The sequence below is a fragment of the Moschus berezovskii genome, chromosome 15 (genome assembly GCF_049115385.1).
Source record: "Moschus berezovskii isolate FMDL1 chromosome 15, NW_MosBer_1.0, whole genome shotgun sequence".
In the NCBI taxonomy this organism is placed as follows: Eukaryota; Metazoa; Chordata; class Mammalia; order Artiodactyla; family Moschidae; genus Moschus; species Moschus berezovskii.
The window spans coordinates 67,636,197-67,656,403 of NC_142474.1; the positions used below are offsets into that span (position 1 = coordinate 67,636,197).

The 20,207-nt window shown below is 37.1% G+C and overlaps 1 protein-coding gene across 5 annotated transcripts in view; it reads left to right on the forward strand.

Moving 5' to 3' along the window:
* The window catches only part of LOC129557139 (ankyrin repeat domain-containing protein 26), a 67,707-nt gene that overhangs the window by 23,269 nt on the left and 24,231 nt on the right, over positions 1 to 20,207 (forward strand). For 3 of the 5 annotated variants that reach the window (XM_088844180.1, XM_088844179.1, XM_088844177.1), the window contains exons 13-23: positions 222 to 320; positions 930 to 958; positions 1,053 to 1,125; positions 5,968 to 6,050; positions 11,642 to 11,796; positions 13,620 to 13,790; positions 15,544 to 15,577; positions 15,862 to 15,997; positions 17,695 to 17,908; positions 18,611 to 18,794; positions 19,393 to 19,530. In XM_088844180.1, coding sequence (XP_088700306.1) covers positions 222 to 320; positions 930 to 958; positions 1,053 to 1,125; positions 5,968 to 6,050; positions 11,642 to 11,796; positions 13,620 to 13,790; positions 15,544 to 15,577; positions 15,862 to 15,997; positions 17,695 to 17,908; positions 18,611 to 18,794; positions 19,393 to 19,530 — 1,316 coding nt within the window. The remainder of the gene's footprint in view (positions 1 to 221; positions 321 to 929; positions 959 to 1,052; positions 1,126 to 5,967; positions 6,051 to 11,641; positions 11,797 to 13,619; positions 13,791 to 15,543; positions 15,578 to 15,861; positions 15,998 to 17,694; positions 17,909 to 18,610; positions 18,795 to 19,392; positions 19,531 to 20,207) is intronic. The other 2 variants (XM_088844178.1, XM_088844181.1) reach the window with 2 other exon arrangements.

Genomic DNA, 20,207 nt, shown 5'->3' on the forward strand with positions numbered 1-20,207 from the left:
AGCATGGTGTTCCAAACCAAACTAAGTTTTGAAACAAAACAGATTATTAGGGTTCATTTTCTAAATGCTAGAATTGTTATTTTTGATAAGTGAACTGACACTGATTTAAAATCAAAATGCAAAATTTTTAATATCTAATAATTGTGTGACAGTTAAATTTATTATTTCCTTTTTGATAATTGTATTTCAATATTGAGAACTTATTGTACATTATTTTCTAGATGTGTCTTATATACCTTCTTGCATGACTGGATCAAGAAACTTTAAGATGGCTAAACTAGAGGAGCCAAGACATGTAGGCATACCAGTAGCCCACATGGGTATGAAAAAAAGTGAATATTTTTATGAACCATTATTCTACAAGTGTGTATCCGAGCTAATCAGTTCATTACTCTTTGTCTGATGAGAAATGAATTATGCATTCAGTTGAACTGTCATTCCAGCTGTGTACTTCTTAAATGACAGATTGAAGAACATGATAAATACTTGTAGTATAATGGTGTAAATGATACTGCTTTATTGCATTCAAGATAATGCTGTTGCATTTTACCATCAGCTTTCACATTTATCTTGGGGTCATGATTTGCTCCTCTGATTAAGATCACTTTTCTCCTCATCAGTTGACATGTTCACACTGGTCTGTGTGCACTTTAATATTTTATAAAGTCATTGCAAACGTAACGTTACTTGTGATATCTTAACTGCATGTTTTGTTAAACCTGTATTTCTATTTTTTCCTCACTACCTATAGTGGATTCATAGTCTGTCTTGCTGGTGTCCTAACATACCCCTGAAAACAAGACACTAAAACCGAATGTATTCACTGCCAAGGCTGTGCACAAGGATTTCTGCTCAGTACTAACTGCATGAATGTAGAGCTGGCTTTCGTATTTACACGTAATTAACTCTGGGTCCCTTTTGCCTTTTAGATTCTCCTGAGAAATATCCTAACGTGAAGGTAAAAACGTTTATGTTTTTATCTTGAATTATGAACTGTGGATTGTATCAAATGTACATTATTTATTAATCAACTTGTTTCCAAACCCATTCAGCCTGCAGTATTAGTGAAAGATTCTGTTCCTAATAAAATAGTCGGAATGAAGGATTTACAAACATCCACTTCAGGTAAATTTTGCAATATACACGTAACTCTGAAAAGAGGGACACTGAAGTATTTGAAATGCTCAGTCTTCATACCGCTAACTTTTTTTGGCAAATTTAATTGAAGCATTTGACATATATAAGACAAATGTTATTATTGGTATCCATGTTTTGAAAAAAAAAGATATGTACAAGCATAAGAACAAGAAATTTTTAAAATGTAAACTTGAACTCAGTATGTTTCTATATATGTTTCAATACACTGAAGTTCTCAGTTTGGAATCTGTATGCTTCTTAGGGATTCTCAGAAATTAATTATTAGATCCTAAGATTTTTCCGGCATCCAAAAATGCTTATTTGAGCTCTGACCTTTACCTAGGATAAAGCTTCTCTTGCTAATATATCAGTTGTATTTCAGCTTATCATTATTTCATTTTAGTGTTGTTACACAGATGAATGTAGGCCAACCAGATATTTTGTTTAGCGGACTTTGTGTGTGTGTTGTGTTTGTGGTGTCTTTGATTATTAGAAGTATGGGAAGTACTCATACTTTAATAAATTTTTGATAGACATAATCTTTTAAAACAATGATTCTGAAAGTTTTGGCTTTAGGATCCTTTTATACTTCTAAAAATTATTGAGAATGCCATGGAACTTTTGCTTAAGTAGGTTGTACTTATTGATGTTCACTGTATTGGAAGACAAAGCTGAAAAACTTAAAATACAAGAACACAGAATCATAATGGCTAATTCCGTTTGTCATTAGAGTTATAACATCACATATCATGCCTCTGAAGAATTCCACTGTGCACTCAGAAGAGAATGAGAATGGAAGTAACATTTACTGTTGTTGTGAAAATAGTTCTGGCCTCTTGGACCCCCTGACCCGATGGGTCTCTGGACTTCAGGGATTCTCAGGGCACACTTGAGAACCACAGTTTTAATCTGTTGAAGTGGTTAGATGTGAAATAATGAAGGGGCCTTGAGTTGAAACAGGGTTTAAAGTTTCACTTTTACATTTCTTGCTTGTTTCTTTGACTTCTCTTAAGAAATTTAGACCTGACAGCTTTTTTTTCTGAAGCAAATATTTCTGTGTTGCGTTCATTCTTGTCTCATGCTCTGTGCTCTTTGGATCCAGTGTGGTCCTCGACTTATCCTGTTTTCACATGGAAACAATTAGTCACACACAAGCCTATCATTTCTTATATGTTTATGATGTTTATCGAAGGTTTACAAAATGGGTTCTGAAGATATTGATACATTGAGAAAAGGATGTCTCATTGTAATTAAAGTAGTTGTTGTTGGTGGTGTTCAGTCGCTAAATCGTGTCCAACTCTTTGTGACCCTGTGGACTGTAGCATGCCAGGCCTCCCTGTCCCTCACCGTCTCCCTGAGTTCACTTAGTCATGTCCACTGAATCAGTGATGCTGTCCAACCATCTCACCCTCTGTTGTCCTGCTCTCCTCCCCTCAATCTTTACCAGCGTCAGGATCTTTTCCAGTGAGTTGGCTGTTCACATCAGGTGTCCAAAGTATTGGAGCTTCAGTTTCAGCATCAGTCCTTCCAGTGTGTGTTCAGGGTTCATTTCCCTTTGGATTGACTGGTTTGATCTCTTTGCTTTCCAGGGACTCTCAGGAGTCTTCTCTAGCACCACAATTTGAAAGCATCAGTTCTTTGGCACTCAGCCTTCTTTACAGTCCAACTCTCACATCCCTCTGTGACTACTGCAAAAATCATAGCTTTGACCGTACAGACCTTTGTTGGCAAAGTGATGTCTTTGCTTTTTAATACTTTGTCTTGGTTTGTACCATTAATTAAGGTAGTAAGGTAAAGTGAAGTCGCTCAGTTGTGTCCGACTCTTTGCGACCCCACAGACTGTAGCCTACCAGGCTTTTCCATACGTGGGATTTTCCAGGCAAGAGTACTGGAGTGGGTTACCATTTCCTTCTCCAGAGGATCTTCCTGACCCAGGGATCGAACCCAGGTCTCCCGCATTGTAGGCAGACGCTTTGCCATCTGAGCCACCAGGGAAGTCCTGTAATTAAGGTAGTACCATTCATTAAAAGTGTTTTTAAAACCATGGTCTCTCGAACACACAATATTGTCATGCATAATTAAATGTAAAATAAATGCCATAAATTTTGTTAATAAAATATTTGTTGAAGAAAAATAATTATTAATAAAGTTCTTATGGAATACAGAATATGTAATAGAGATTGAGTGAATCAAAGTAAGTAATACTAGAAAATTAGGAAGTAGTAAAGGCACTAGTTAACATCTCTTCATGAATGGCAGTGAAGTGTAAGATACAGTAAGCTCGGAAGGACTAGTGAGTTTGAGGGGAGAAGAGGACATGGAACTGATTCTCTGAAGAAAGACTTTTTACAGGTTAGTTAGAGTCGTATTCTTACTGACATTCTAATAAATGGAAGCTTTGTTTTCAGATTTTTCAGATTCCGATTCTCCTAGTTTGAGCCTCAACAATGAGACTTATCAAAGAGCGGGGCATTTAAAAGTTGATCAGTGTCCACTGGTGTCACAATCAATGACCAAAAATCAGTCAGCATCCACAGAATGTGGACAGATGACTGTAAGAGATAAAAGATGACTATTGGAGCGGTGTTTCTGGTAGGGAATTACACGCTCCATGACCTTTCCAGTCTCAGCTGCCAGAAAACAGAGGAAGCAAACAAGGTAATGCAGAAGCCCAGAGCACTCAGCTGTGGGCCACCTGGGCACGGCCTAACCGTTACTCTGATGGTTCCAAATTAGATTTTGCGGCAAAACCTACCTCTCGCTGACTCCTTTTATGCAACCTACAGCCAAGCAATACCTCTTAGCAAGGTGTTTGCATTCTCCCTCTGGCCATAGTAATACAACAAATACAAAGAGAGTTAGGAGAAAGTAAGTTTATTTAGCCTAGTATTTAGCATACCCCTGAGAGTGGGTAGCAGGATTATATTTAGAACTCTGGGACTAGTTGAGAGACCTAGGTAGACGTCTAGAGATTGCCTTCTCAAAATGTAACTCCTTCTCAACATTGAAGGAGTGCTGTATCATTTAAAAGCAGTATATAGAAAGTCAATTCTGATTCTACTAGGATGCCCAGTCTGTTGAGTAACCATGTCTAATATGTGTTGTCCATAAATACCAATTAATTTAGCACCTTTAATCAGTCATATGATCAGAGCTATAGTAAGAAATCATATACTGTTTCTTTTTTTCACTCCTAGTTTTTCCTTTTCTATCCTCACCTATAAGGTTAACTTTACATTTACAAGATTCTCAGTTATTTCCTAGAATAGTGACTACAAGCTATAAACTCAAAGTGTTTGTTTTTTTTTTAATCTATAGAAGTGACTTGTTTGCCCTTGTTTCTCCATTAGCTTGGTATGTCCACGAAACACAAATTCAGGTAAAACCTATCCAGTCCCTTCAACAGAGGAAGATGTGAAATAGGAAAATTACAAAATAAATAGAAGCAACTTCAGACCGTTCATGTAGATCGTTTCTCATCTCAGTCGATAGCTTTTATAAAGTAACCAGCAGAGTCTACTCCTTCAAGGTCCCCGGATTTGTACATTTATTCATTTCATAAAGAGTTATTCTATACTGGACTCAGGACATTTTATATCCTAAGTATTTTTGGAAATGCTTCCCCAGTTCAGGCCTGCATCACCTTTGTTTTTTTCCATTAATAATGCTTTCAGATTCATCTCCCTCCATTTATTTGTATGCCCTTCAAATTCATTCCTCTTGTAGCATTTAGAGTCACCTCTCTCAAAAGCAAGTGTGACTGTGAACCACTCTTCAAATCACATTAATGTCCAGGCATCATAAAGTGACACGTGAGGCTTTCATAATCTGACTTCTGCCTGACTCTGCGTCTCTCGCCCTTTCTGTCGTTTGCTATGGAATTCTGACCTCCTTACCTGTCCCTGTACTTTCGACAGATATTTACCCTGTTGTGTGTGTGCTTCTCTCTTGTCTTCTGACTTGTTACAGCCTTGCATGCCTTCCCTCTCCTTCCCTTGAACTGTGCAAGTCTCCGCTCAGGCATTATCTCTAGAAAAGCATTCCCTGACATCTTTTATCTACATTTTTATTTAAACTCCAGTGTCTAGTACAGAGCAGAAAGCTGATAAATAATTATTGAATAAAATAAATAAGGACTGTTTATACAAAAGTGATTTTTAAGAGCTTGTCCTGTGCAGTCTAGGAGCCAAGAAGGTAGACATGTGAAGAAATCATTTACCATTCAGGTGATGAAGATACACTCAAAAAATCTATAAAGTACTAAGGTATCTACAAGGAAAGGGATATCTGTTTATCTGAGGAAAGATAGCTGTAATCAAGGACAACTTCACAAAGCAGGTTTGAGTCTTAACAGATGAAAAATAATTTATCAGAAGAGTACAGGGTAGCATTTCAGATTAAGGAACTGATAAAAGCATGCAAAGTAAGAGGAATTTTGTAAACGACGAATAATGTTGCAGTTGAAGCTTGGCATGCTGTTAAAAAGGTACTGTTATGAAGTAGAGAAGAGAATGTATTGTGACTTTATATGTCTGTCCTGTATTTTGAAATTTTATTTGGTTTCTGCTTGTCTTGTTCATTGATGTTTGGATGAATCTGTGAATGAATGTTTGAGCTGTTTGTGTGCCTGTATCCTGGTGACATCGGGTATTTTCCAAATTGTTTGTTGAAATTTTAGATCATTGGAAGTATTTCTTAAAGAAGTAAATATTCATCTGAAGATTAAGATTGCTTTAAGATGTCATTTGATACAGTGTTTTAAATCAATGTTTTAAATAAAGATTATGTCTTTTATCTAAATATTCTAAGTAATTTTAACTAAACATGCAGATTTGTCGGCAGAACTAGACTTAGAAATGACATCAGAGGAAGAAGAAGAAAAACCTGTTGGAGATGAAAATAACCATTCCCAGGTATGTAAAAATGTAAATTTAAATTTCTGGTTTAATACTGTTTCCTATGCTTCAACAGCATAATACAGTGTGTAACAGAGGTCATAACAAATAAAATTACTTTCCAGAATTAGTCTTTTAGAATCAATAGATAATAATTTAATAGTTTTTAATGGCACCTTAATTATAAAACTTCAAATATTGTTAGAATCTATTATAAAAGTTTGTTTTTGGAATTGAGGGAAAAAATTTCCTGACTATTGTTTACTTCTTCCATTTTTATAATTTCATTACATGATTATGAAGGTGATATCAAATACTGAATTGTAAGAGTAAACAGTTGAAATTATGAACGATATGACAATGATGATCCCTGACCTAGATACATGTAGAGAGAAATCATTCCCGGTGGTTCAGTGTTTTCCATTGAAATTGCCAGTCAGTGGTGCCAAGATGAAAGATTCATTCTGTCTGTGATCTTGGCGTAATTGATTAGGGATGTACATTCAGGGAGAGAGTGGGGTCATAGAATCAACCCAGTTACCTATTAACAGAATTGAAGCTTCCAGGTTGGACCTTTGTTGTTAGGGCACAAATAAAACTTTCTAATTTATCTCATTTTGGGGTGAGAAATCAGTAAATATTACTAAAAATGCTTTATCCACTTCCATTGGTAGATATTAGAATATAATATAACTGAATGTAGGGGCTTCCTTGGTAGCTCAGCTGGTAAAGAATCCACCTGCAATGCAGGAGACCCCATTTCATTTCCTGGGTCAGGAAATTCCCCTGGAGAAGGGTTCGGCTACCCACTCCAGTATTGTTGGGCTTCCCTGGTGGCTCAGATGGTAAAGAATCCACCTGTAATGTGCAAGACCTAGGTTTAATCCCTGGGTTGGGAAGTTCCCTTGGAGGAGGGCGTGGCAGCCTACTCCAGGATTCTTGCCTGGAGAATCCCCATGGACAAGAGGAGCCTGGCGGGCTACAGTCCTTAGGGATGGAGAGTCAGACATGACTGAGCACACACATAACTGAATGTAAGCAGGTAATATGTATTGATGAATAATACTATCATAATATATAATCTGCATTAGAATTTAGGGATTTGTTCCTGTCTCTGATTGTTGTTAATTTGATTTTGGCTCCTAGTAATATAAAATTTGTCTGTTTTGCACGTATTAATCCTTAAAAAAAAGAAAAAAAGTCTTAAAAATGTGCTGTAGGGACTCCCTATTTAAGATATAGTGAGGTGAAATATTTTTAAGTGAGGAAGCCTTTATAACATTAAAAATCATCTAATTAATTTTTGGTAGATTTAACATATATGAATTACTTAATTCAAACAGTGACAAAATTGGGTTTGTGAGTTCATGTTTTTCCCTTGTTTTAGGCTAAGGAAAATTATTTTTCACTTCTTGTGATCTGGTGATTTGTGATGGGAAATAGATGGGGAAACAGTGGAAACAGTGTCAGACTTTATTTTTTTGGGCTCCAAAATCACTGCAGATGCTGATTGCAGCCATGAAATTAAACGACGCTTACTCCTTGGAAGGAAAGTTATGACCAACCTAGATAGTATAATAAAAAGCACAGACATTACTTTACCAACCGAGGTCCGTCTAGTCAAGGCTATGGTTTTTCCCGTGGTCATGTATGGATGTGAGAGTTGGACTGTGAAGAAAGCTGATCGCCGAAGACTTGATGCTTTTGAACTGTGGTGCTGGAGAAGACTCTTGAGAGTCCCTTGGACTGCAAGGAGATCCAACCAGTCCATCCTAAAGGAGATTAATCCTGGGTGTTGATTGGAAGGACTGATGCTAAAGCTGAAACTGCAATACTTTGGCCATCTCATGCGACGAGTTGACTCACTGGAAAAGACTCTGATGCTGGGAGGGATTGGGGGCAGGAGGAGAAGGGGACGACAGAGAATGAGATGGCTGGATGGCATCACCGACTCGATGGACATGAGTTTGAGTGAGCTCCGGGAGTTGGTGATGGACAGGGAGGCCTGGCGTGCTGTGATTCATGGGGTCGCAAAGACTGAGCGACTGAACTGAACTGAAGCATAGATTAAGAAGTTTAAGAGTTAAATTTGAATAAATTTTAGATTTCCATCATGGACACTTTAGGATAATTTTAATGACAAATACATGTACTCCCTTCCCTTTATGTATTTAATAACAATAAAAATAAAATAAAAAATAGAATAAATAATACAAAACAAATTAAAAAATAAAAAATTTAATAACAAATACAAGTATTCCCTTCCCAATACATGTATAAGGCTTCCCTTGTGGCTCAGCTGGTAAAGAATTTGCCTGCAATTCAGGAGACCTGGACTTGATTCCTGGGTTTGGAAGATCCCCTAAAGAAAGAAAAGACTCTCCACTCCAGTATTCTGGCCTGGGAAACACTGTGGTCCGTATAGTCCATAGGGTTGCAATGAGTCGGACACAACTGAGTGGCTTTCACTTTAACTTTCACATGTACTCCCACATATTCTTTAATCATCACTTGCAGATGTTTCTTTTGAGACAGACTTTTCCATTATGTTGTTTACTAAAATGTAGTAAATTTTGACACGTGATTTTGTCACATAGGTAGTATAAACTCCCACCCCCCAAAAATTAAGTGTTTATCTCCAAAGGAGAAAACTGAGTTTTGAGATGCTGTGAGATTTTTCTTCCTTCCAATAATAGATTTTTAAATTTCTTTGTTTGCTTGTTTGCTCTTTTGTGTAAGAGGTGCCTTGACTGAGTTTTAACAACAGACAAAATTCTGTAGGTATTCTCCTTTAAAAGAAAAAGGAGATCACCCTATCCCCAGCTAAGGCATTAAATTACTTGGGCAAAGTCACACTTTTAACTTGTCTGATTCATTTGATGAATTCCTTTGGTAATTTATCAGGTTCAAGGTTACAGAATTTTATCATCTCTTTTGGTGCCATAAAATGCTAGGGAATGCCACTTTAGGGGCTTTGAAGAAATCATTTATCTTTTTTTATGATGTTAAGAAGGGTTCTAATTTCATTCTTTTACATGTAGCTGTCCAGTTTTCCCAGCACCATTTATTGAAGCGGCTGTCTTTGCCCCATTGTGTATTCTTGCCTCTTTTGTCAAAAATAAGGTACCCATAGGTGCATGGATTTATTTCTGGGCTTTCAGTCTTGTTCCATTGGTCTATATTTCTGTTTTTGTGCCAGTACCATACTGTCTTTATGACTGTAGCTTTGTGGTATAATCTGATGTCAAGAAGGTTGATTTCTCCAGCTCGATTGGATACAAATGGATTATAGACCTAAATCTAAGACTAGAAACTATAAAACTGTTAGAGGAAAACATAGGCAGAACACTCGATGACATAAATTAAAGCAAGATCATCTGTGACCCACCTCCTAGAGTAATGGAAATAAAAACAAAAGTAAACAAGTGGGACCTGATTAAACTTAAAAGCTTTTGCACAGCAAAGGAAACTATAAGCAAGGTGAAAAGACAACCCTGAGAATGGGAGAAAATAATAGCAAATGAAACAACTGACAAAGGATTAATTCCCAAAATATACAAGCAGCTCATACAACTCAAAACCAGAAAAACAATCCAATCAAAAAGTGGGAAAAAGGCCTAAATAGATATTTCTCCAAAGACAACATACAGATGGCTAACAAACACATGAAAAGATGCTCAACATCGCTCGTTATTCAGTTCAGTTCAGTCGCTCAGTCGTGCCCGACTCTCCACGACCCCATGAATCACAGCACGCCAGGCCTCCCTGTCCATCACCAACTCCCGGAGTTCACTCAAACTCATGTCCACAGAGTCGGTGATGCCATCCAGCCATCTCATTCTCGGTCGTCCCCTTTTCCTCACACCCCCAACCTTTCCTAGCATCAGAGTCTTTTCCAGTGAGTCAGCTCGTCTCATGAGGTGGCCAAAGTATTGCAGTTTCAACTTTAGCATCAGTCCTTCCAATGAACACCCAGGATTGATCTCCTTTAGAATGGACTGGTTGGATCTCCTTGCAGTACAAGGGACTCTCAAGAGTCTTCTCCCACACCACAGTTCAAAAGCATCTAGATATCACCTCACACCAGTCAAAATGGCCACCATCAAAAAGTCTACAAGCTTTAATAAATGCTGGAGAGGGTGTGGAGAAAAGGGAGCACTCTTGTGCTGTTGGTGGGGATGTAAATTGATCCAGTCACTATGGAAGATGTATGGAGATTCCTTAAAAAACTAGGAATAAAACTACCATATGACCCAGCAATCCTACTCCTAGGCATATACCCTGAGGAAACCAGAACTGAAAAAGACATGTATCCCATCATTCACTGCAGCACTGTTGCAATAGTTAGAACGTGGAAGCAACTTAGATGTCCATCAACAGATGAATAGATAAAGAAGTTGTGGTTCATATACACAATGGAATATTACTCAGCCATAAAAAGGTACACACTTGAGTCAGTTCTAATGAGGTGGATGAACCTAGAAGCTATTATACAGAGTGAAGTAAGTCAGAAAGAGAAAGATAAATATCGTATTATAACACATATATATGGAATCTAGGAAAATGGTACTGAAGAATTTATTTACAGGGCAGCAGTGGAGAATCAGAAAATAGACTTATGGACTTGGGGTGAGGGGAAGAGAGGATGAAATGTATGGAAAGAGTAACATGGAAACTTTCATTACCGTATGTAAAAAGGTAGCCAATGGGAATTTGCTGTATGGCTCAGGAAACTCAAACAAGGGCTCTGTATCAACCTAGAGGGGTGGGATGGGGAGGGAGATGGGAGGGAGGTTCAAAAGGGACGGGATATATGTATACCTATGGCTGATTCATGTTGAGGTTTGACAGAAAACAGGAAAATTCTGTAAAGAAATTTCTTTCAATTAAAAAATAATTTAAAAAAAAGAAAAGACAAAAAAAATTTAACTTTTCTTGGTTTTACTCCTATTTCTGGTAAATCGTGGGGCTACAATAGGTAATTGTTTCTATACCCTCTAGTTATAAAGTTTGATGGTTATTGAATGTGGAATTGGGAAGCATTATTTATATTCCAGAATTCCACACTAACAACTCATCAGTTTCACTCTGCTCCTCGTGTTTTGGTAAACTTTGGTTCATAAATTTTAGTGAACACCATCACTTTTTTGTTATATCCTGGATCCAAATGAACAAAGAAATGTAAAAGGCACTGGGGAAAGAACAGCTTTAGTGTTTTTGAGGCACTAAGGTGTCACATCCTCTAAATCTGGCTGTTTATGGGGAAATCCAGGTGGTAAAGACTGAAGAGGACAGATTTTGTGTGTTTTGTCTTTTTATTTCTCTATCTCTGCCAGTTAGATGGCAAAGACTGGGGATGAATAATTGCATCATCTTAAGAAAGCCTTTTTTGAAATTTTGGGAATTTTGTTTCTTTTCGTCAAACAAGAAGAAGTAGGATTTACAAATATTTCAGTGACTTGTTAGTGATAAAATTAAAGTAAGCACAAAAAGATTTTTTATCACTTAAAATCAGGCCAAACCCTGAGTCAAATAATAAAATTAATGAAAACAACAAAAAAATGTTTTTAATTAAGTAACAATTTCTTAGTGTCAAACTTTCGTTAAAGGTTGAAGAAGAAAAGATGCAGCACAAAAATAGTGAAGTGGAAGTATCAGACAATGTATGTGATACTGCTGATGACAGTGGATTGATTCAGCAGAGAAAGAGTGGAGAAAATAGCAATCAGGAGTTTGCTGCTGTGGAGAATGAAGGTTCTGATAGGTAAGCCTATTTAACAGCAGGTCATTTGTTATTTTTCTGTGAAATAAGTTTGGATGTGAGAGTTGGACTGTAAAGAAAGCTGAGCGCTGAAGAATTGATGCTTTTGAACTGTTGTATTGGAGAAGACTCTTGAGAGCCCCTTGGACTGCAAGGAGATCCAACAAATCCATCCTAAAGGAGAGCAGTCCTGGGTGTTCATTGGAAGGAATGATGTTGAAGCTAAAACTCCAATACTTTGGCCACCTGATGCAAAGGGCTGATTCACTGGAAAAGACCTTGATGCTGGAAAAGACTGAGGGCAGGAGGAGAAGGGGACGACAGAGGATGAGATGGTTGGAGTGATGGACAGGGACGCCTGGCGTGCTGCGGTTCATGGGGTCTCAGAGTCGGATACGACTGAGTGACTGAACTAAACTGAACTGAGCTAATGGTTGTGATTATCACATTTTACATTTTGTTAGGGATATAGTTATTTTTATTCTTTTGTCCTTTAGTCATAATACTAAAGTTAATTTCTTAACATACCACCATATTACAGTATTAGAGTATTCTGAGTTTGACTGGCTACTTGCCTTTACCAGTGTGTGGTATGTTTAAATATATTTTATGTCACTACTTAACATCTTTTCATTTCAGTTTGAGGATTCTTTCAGCATTTCTTATGAGACAGGTCTAGTGGTGAGGATCTCCCTCAGCTCTGGTTTCTCTGGGAAAGTTTTTATTTCTCCTTCATTTCTGAAACATAACTTTTCTGGATAGAGTATTCTTGGTTGGCAGGTTTTTTTTCTCATATCACTTTGAGTATGTCCATGGATGGGAGCCAAATTGTTGTTGGTGGCAGGGGAACTGATGAGGTACTGGTCTTTCAGTCATAATGCTGAAATCACCCCATCATGTGGGTGGTTTAAAAGTAAACTGCCTTGCCCCCCTCCACCAAATATTTCCTTGATTTTTTCATTCATGGTATATGTGCCGCATATCATTTAAAAAGTCATCCAAATTAAGCGTTACTTTTTTCTTTGAGGTTTTTTTTTTCTTTTCGGCTGTGCTAGTTCTTTGCTGCTGCAGTGCTTGGGCTTCTCATTGTGGTGGCTTCTCTTGATGCTGAGCATAGGCTCTAGGGAGCTGGCTTCAGTAGTTGTGCAGCACGGGTTTAGTTGCCCCATGGCATGTGGGATCTTCCAGGACCAGGGATCGAACCAGTGCCCCTTCATTGGCAGGCAGACTCCTAAGTACTGGACCACCAGGGAAATCCCTAAATTAAGCATTATTATATTTAAAAGCGAAACAGAAAATATAGTGTAAATCTAATTATGACTCCCTTGGGTAAGAGTCATTGTGTTTTAGGAAGTGAACTCCAGGTTTCCAGTGTAGCCCTTGAGGTTCTTCCCAATGTCTTTGCAAAGATGCATCTCTCTGCTTTCTTTCATGGGTTTTGTACTTTTCCTTCCAGGTTCCTTGGAAACAACCTAGATGCCATGTGCCTGATCTTTCTGCTCGTATTCTAATCTCCAAGTAGAATGATTTTCTCCCTTTTTTCTTCTTTGTAACCTCTTCTCTTCACTTCTTCTGTAAAGCCTTCCTTATTTCACTGATAACTTTCATACATCAACTCGTACATATCACATCATATCATAATTGTATATCTGTCTTTGAGGCAAGAATTTGTGTTTTCTTGCATATGGTTGGTACTTCATAACTATTTTGTGAATTAATCAATGATTTAAGATGGGTAAGAGTTGGAATTTTACAAGAATTGTTTTTTTATTCTTTATCAGTTGAATTATTAGAGAACATTGGCTTTTTTGTGGATTTTTTTGAAGTAGCGATCCTGGCGTGCATAGGAAGGAAATAAAGATAAAGGACAGTGGCAAATGGACACCAGAAAAATGTGTGATTGCACCAATATTTGAAAAGACCGATTCACTGACTGGTGGTCTGCTGCTTGTTAATGATGACAACATTTTAAGTGAAGTGGATCAGGACGATGACAGGTAATATCTACAAATTCTTTATTTCTAGAGGAAGAAATAAGCACTGAATACTTCTTCTGGAAATACAGCAGCATAATACAGTGTACAGGCCAAGACAAGAGATTCCTCAGCTGTAGTGGACAAACACTGCTGGAAGATTAAAGTGAGGACCAGTGCCTTTGGCCAGAAATCATTTCAGTAAATAGTCTCCTTGAAAGCTGGACTGTAGTGCATACATGTAAACAGGCCTGTAGAGAATATTTGCTGGGACAGGCAGTAGAGAACAGATGGTAACTGAAGAGGAATGTGGAGTTCAGAGGAGTTTCTTGTTTTATGTTAAGATGGGAGCTTTTAGAGTATGTATGCTGTTAGAAATGAGCCAGCAGAGGACGTGTTTATTGAGTTTAATCTTGTTTGCATTTCCAATATTAGAAAACATTGATTGTATGACATTGTCTTTAAACTATTACAGTAACCTAATTGTACATAATACTTCTGTTCATATATAGTTTTATGGTAAGGGCTTGTTTGTTGGTGCTGAAGTGTGATATTCCTATGTAATGGCATGTGTTGATGATTAGTTCAGTTAATTCTATCCTACATAGATTTAAAAAAATTATATAATCGTGAACTTACAAACACTTAGGCTATACTGAATAGGATTTGATCATTCCTTGATGATTCTAGTTGATAGTAGCATCCTGAGTAGCTATGATTTTGTAAGGGACTCTGAAACATTACATCATATCAACTTCATGGTTGTTTATAGATTCCAAGGAAAAGGGAAAAATTTTGTTTATATTCAATGGAAAAAAAACTAACAATCTTTCACAAATTATTAATTTTGGTTTCTAAAGTTTTAAATTAGAAAAACTATGCTTCCCATAGTAAGAGTGTTATTAACACGTATTGTGTGCTCAATAAGTGTATATCAGATTCATGAATAAACAGCAGAATGGCTGAATGAATGCCTACTGATAAATTTCTTTACAAAAGCAAGTCTTTAGTGAAAGTAGATTTCCAATATTGCCTGCCTCTAAAGTCTTTTTATTTTTTGAGAAACGTGTTAAGATTCAGAAAATGTTATTTACAGTTATAACTGAACATGGAATAATAATATAGATTCATTTGCTATCATATTACTTAAGAAGACTTATTTAAATATTACTTTCTCAGCATATTTTGGAACTGCAGTGTTGAGGCCAGATTTCCTGAGCTTGAACTCTGGGTCTGTTGGTGACCTGCTGTGTGGGCTTGGGCAACTTACTCAGCCTTTCTGTGCTCCATTTCTTCCTATGTAGAGGAAGATAGGAATACCTATCTCCCAGAATGTTTGTGAGGATTAAAATGCCGTTAAGACATATAAAATGTTTATAATAATGCATAGCTGTTGCAAAGGAAGTCCTCAGAAGGCTAATATCATGGTTATTAAAAATGGGTTTCTTTCTTATAAGGACTTAAGGAATACTTCCCAGATAGGTTTTATTCTATAAAACATAGTTCTTATTGAAAATGACAACTGTAAGAAATCCTGGTATATTGGTTCCTTTCACATATGCAGACATATGTTTTTCCTTTTCTTTGATCTAAATTCAATGCTTTATTAGTATTATAAATATATTTTCTTTGTCCTTTAATGTTACTCTTTATTGTTTTAATCCTTTTATAAAAAATTACCAATGCAAATGCAAAGGTTTTATATAAAAAACTAAGTTAGGTATTTGTATTTTTAACTATTTAACATTAGCCTGAAAAGAATCATTTGTTTTTTTAGGCCTGCAAAGAAAACATCTAATGAAAATAACAAGGTATAGTCAAAAAGTTAACTATAAAAAATATTTTCCTAGTAAAAAATACTTTGTAAAAGGAATAGTAGCAAAATATAAAGTCTTCCTTTGTTGTAGAGACATATACTTTGACAACTTAATTTAGAAATACTATTGATAAAGTTATCCTTTTGATAAAAAACAAATCTGTCCTTTTAAAAAGTGTCTGTTTTTGCTTTAATGAAGAGATATTTATCACCTTTGCACAGTTAGTATGTTTTTTAAATATTTTAAGGAGATTATGAAATAGTATCATTTATGTGCAGGTCAAAGAACAAATTACTTCTGTGGATGACCTTGATGACTTAACTCAGACATCTGAAACAGCTTCCGAGGATGGCGAGTTGCTCTACTGTAAGAAGTCCATGTTGCTAATTGAACAACTTGACGTGGGCTGTAAAGGTAGGACTGCAGTGTAAATATAAATACAGTGCCTGTTTGTGTATGGTGTACTAGTAATATATGTACACCCTGTCTTGTCGTGCTCTAGAGCCACGGATATGTTATACTGCTGTGCATCTCAGAAGTAGATTCTGTATTAAAAGAACATGAAAGTGCGTGCATACTCTGAGCCACAGGCCTATGATCCTTCTCACTCACTGAACCTTCTGTTGACTCTTCTTTCCTGTGCCTTCACCCACGGTCAGGTCAGCATCACCTTCCTCCTAGAATAACTGAAATAATCTCAGAACTTCTTTCCCTGCTATTCTACCTCCCAGAACCTCAGTCCACACAGCAACTATAATTATTATCTATTTTTAAAAATTCAGATCTCATCATGTTACCCCTTTGCTTAAAGCCCAACTGTTACTTCTCTTTGCTTCATGGTTAAAGGTCATAATTGTCTAGCTTCATCTGGTTTTATTTTTTACCCTTCTTTCCACTTGAATTTTAGACTCAGCGTGTCAGTTTCCTAAAATGTCTGCTGGTCTACGTTTTCGTTTTCATTCAGTTCAAAATACTTTGTAATTCTTCTTTTCATTACCTCTTTGATCCAAGGGTTATTTAGATCCATGTGATTTAGTTTCCAAATATTGAGAGTTTTCCAGAGATCCTTCTGTGCTCTTGCTTCTTATGATTTGTTAGGTGCATCCAAAGGGACCCTGGGGCTAGGGCTGATTATTTCCTGCCTTGGAGGCAAGACCTTACTGACTACCCTGTTGGTTCTACTGTAAGGAGATGTTTTTCCAGCCCGGCTCATGAGAATAGATAGAATTCCTGGGACTGAGTGAGCACCGGGCACAGGTTCCTGTGGTCTTTGCAGATAGTTTCTCCCTGGTCTCAGGTTGTTCCTCCCAGACGGGCGCTGTTCCTTCCTCTGCTGAATACCCGAGGGGCTCCTCCTCAGATCTCCAGGGTGTTTTTTTCTGTCCCACTCTCTCCTCTCCGCGGTTCTGCTCTGTGATCTCTGCCCACTTTGGTTTCACCAGACTGTCAGCTTCATCACCTCCTGACAGGGAGTCTGGCTGACTCAGCTTCGGTTCCTGCTCCCCATGTTGGGGCCTGGAAATTCTCTCCAGGCAGTGAGCTGGGGCGTTCCTTAGGCTAACCTCGTGTGTTTCCGGGATCGTTGTCCTTCAGTCCCTGAAGTCCTTTGTCATGAAAATCATTGTTTAATGCATTTTGTCGGCGTTGTTTTTGCTCTCTGCACTCAGGAAGGTAAATCAGTAGCTGTTGCCTCTGTCTTGGTTGGAAACACATGGCAGCTGGAGACTGCCCACAGGGTTGTTCCTCCTGCTCCGCTCACTCCTTGCTGCTCCTCCTCCATTTCTCAGTGACATCTCTTCCCCAGGGAGATCTTTCCTGGACCCAGGCTTGTCAAGTTCTGTTATGTGATCATAGAACTCTCTTTTCTTGGAGTATCCTTCTGAGGTCATAATTATTTGATTTATCTTTCTCATCTCCTAGACTTCAAGGTAAACAAGAGCCAGGGGCGTCTGTTTTATCTGCAGAGCTTAGATTAATGTCTTCCACATTGTAGACACTTAATATTTGTTCAATGCATGGATGCGTGACCGTGAAAGGCACAGTCCTTTATACTCAAAAATTACTCACATAGTTTTTTTTTTGTTTTTATCTTTGTTTTCTTCATCATGCAGATTCTGTTAGCTTGTTGAAAATCCGGGATACAATTCTTTCATATGAAAGATTAGTAGAACTTAAAAAAAGCCACTGTGAGCTGCTTAGAGGAAAGATTAAAAAGATGGAAAGTAAGATTAGTGGGCTACAGAAAGAGCTGTCAGAAACCAAAGAAGTGAAATTGCAGTTAGAGCATCAGAAAGTGGAGTGGGAACGAGAGCTCGGCAGCTTGAGGTACTGTGCATCTCGCTTTTAAAGAAATACTTGAACTGTTACTCTCTTTAATACTGCAGAGACATTGATGTGTTATAATTACTAATTTACCCTCTGGGATTTTACAGGGGAGAAAATGTCATTAGTATCGTGGAGTGTGATTTTCTTGGAAATAATATAGCAAATTTTTAACAGTGAATGCTTCTAATAACAATGTATATTTTTCCAAATCATCATTTTCATGACCATACCGAAGTCCACCATAATGGAAACCTTATTAGTTATTTAGCAAATTGACTTTCGGTTGTTTGTTTTCTTTTCTGTATTATATTTAATACTGCAAGAAACGTTTTTTCTATAAATTCATTTCTACTTTTCTAATTATTTTGAATACATTTTCTTTAATAATATTGTATTATTTGGTCAAAGTATGAGAACTTAAAAAAGTTCTTTGATCTATATTTCTAAACTATTCTTAAAGAAGTTTATATTACTTTACATTCCCACGCACAGATGTATAGTCATTTTTCTCAAGACACACACACACAAAATTTATGGAGTTTTATTCTTAACCCTCTGCATGAAAACAGTGAGAATTACTAAGTGTTTTTCATTGTATTTCCCCCCATTTTATTATTTTAAACATTATGTAGAGGGAATGAAAGTTATTGTAGCAGTGAACAATCTCATGATTTTCTAAGAAGAGGTGTATAAATTTTGCAGATTCACCTTAAAGCAAGAAGAAGAGCAGAGAAGAAATGCTGATATGTTGTATGAAAAAATTAGGGAGCAGTTAAGAAGAAAAGAAGACCAGTACAGTAAAGAAGTTGAAATGAAACAGCAGCTTGAACTCACTCTCAGAGCCCTCGAGATGGAGCTGAAGACTGCGAGGCATGATCTGAATCAGGTAGCGCAATCTTTGGTGAAGTTTTCAAATTTCTGACCCTGCTTCGTCAGTATTATTTGTAGTATCCCTTTAATTTAATATGTATGATTTAGGTTTAGAACAAAATTGTTATCTCAAGTATGAACTGTGACATTTAGAGCTTAAGTTATTAATTTCTTGCCATTCCTGTCTTTTAATAGATGCTCTGTGTATGTTTTCTGAGTGGAGGAATGGACATAAATCAAGCTGAATCATTTTTGATGTATTAGGCAAAGTAGTATTCCTAATTCCAATCCGTGTATTAATTTTGGCTTTTTTATGTTAAAATACAGGCTAACTTGCGTTGACACTCTGAAGAAACTAGTTAAGTGCTTTATAAAGAAATTTTCCTTCACAATACTATGTCTGCCTATGTTTTTGCTAAAGCATAACATGTTTTGTGATAAATTTAGCAGGCATTTAAATTAAGATCTGAGTTATTCATGTGGGAATAAAGATCCTTGTGCTTAAAAAGGCAACTTCCTTTAAACAGTTTTTTTCATTTTAAATTCTTCTAAGCTTTTAACTTCTTTTTTTTTTTAATGATATGGGCCCAAAACTTCATATAATGTCTCTCCAGGTTATAGAAGAGCGAAATGACACTCAGAAGCAGCTTTCCCGAGAACGGAATGCCAGAATCTTACAGGATGGAATTCTGGCCAATCACCTTGCCAAACAAAAGGAGATAGAAATGGCTAATAAGGAAATGAACTCTGAGGTATTTTCTGTAGTCATTTTCAAATATGTGTGTATGTCTCTGTGTATGTATATATTTTAAAAACCAAAACTATATATCATGGAAAGTGTAGAGGATTTTGAAAGCCTATATATCTATGTTTTGAGGAGGGAAATATTTTCCATCTGTTGGATAAAGTAATATTTGTAATTCAAATCCGCTTGTCTGCTGCAGATTGGTAGTGACATACGATGGCCTCATCCAAGGAGAGGCCTTTAATATTATAATAGGAATTGATCTCAAAGTTTTTGCGACTATCTTGGTAGAGCTGGCACCCTGATTGTGGTTTAGGCATGGAAGACCGTGTGTGGTCCACCATCAACTGCACTACCCTACCAAGTCCCTCTGCTCTGGAGTGAGCGTGTCGGTCACTCCATGCACATCATCATCTTCAGTGTCTAAATCAGAGTCCGTTCTTGGCTCCACTGTCATTTCTTTAACCAATACCCTATCGACATTTTCACATCATTTACAGGTTTTCAATTTGTCAAAACTGTGCCATCAGTTGTTAAAACACTTTTGAACACCTTAAAAAGTTGTTTCTTTAGAACAAACTTATATAAGTCCCCCCTCCCCCTCTAACGAAAACAGACTTTTGCTACTAACAATAGATATTCTGGTTGTTGGTAGTGATGTCATTTCCTCGAAAGATCGTTAGG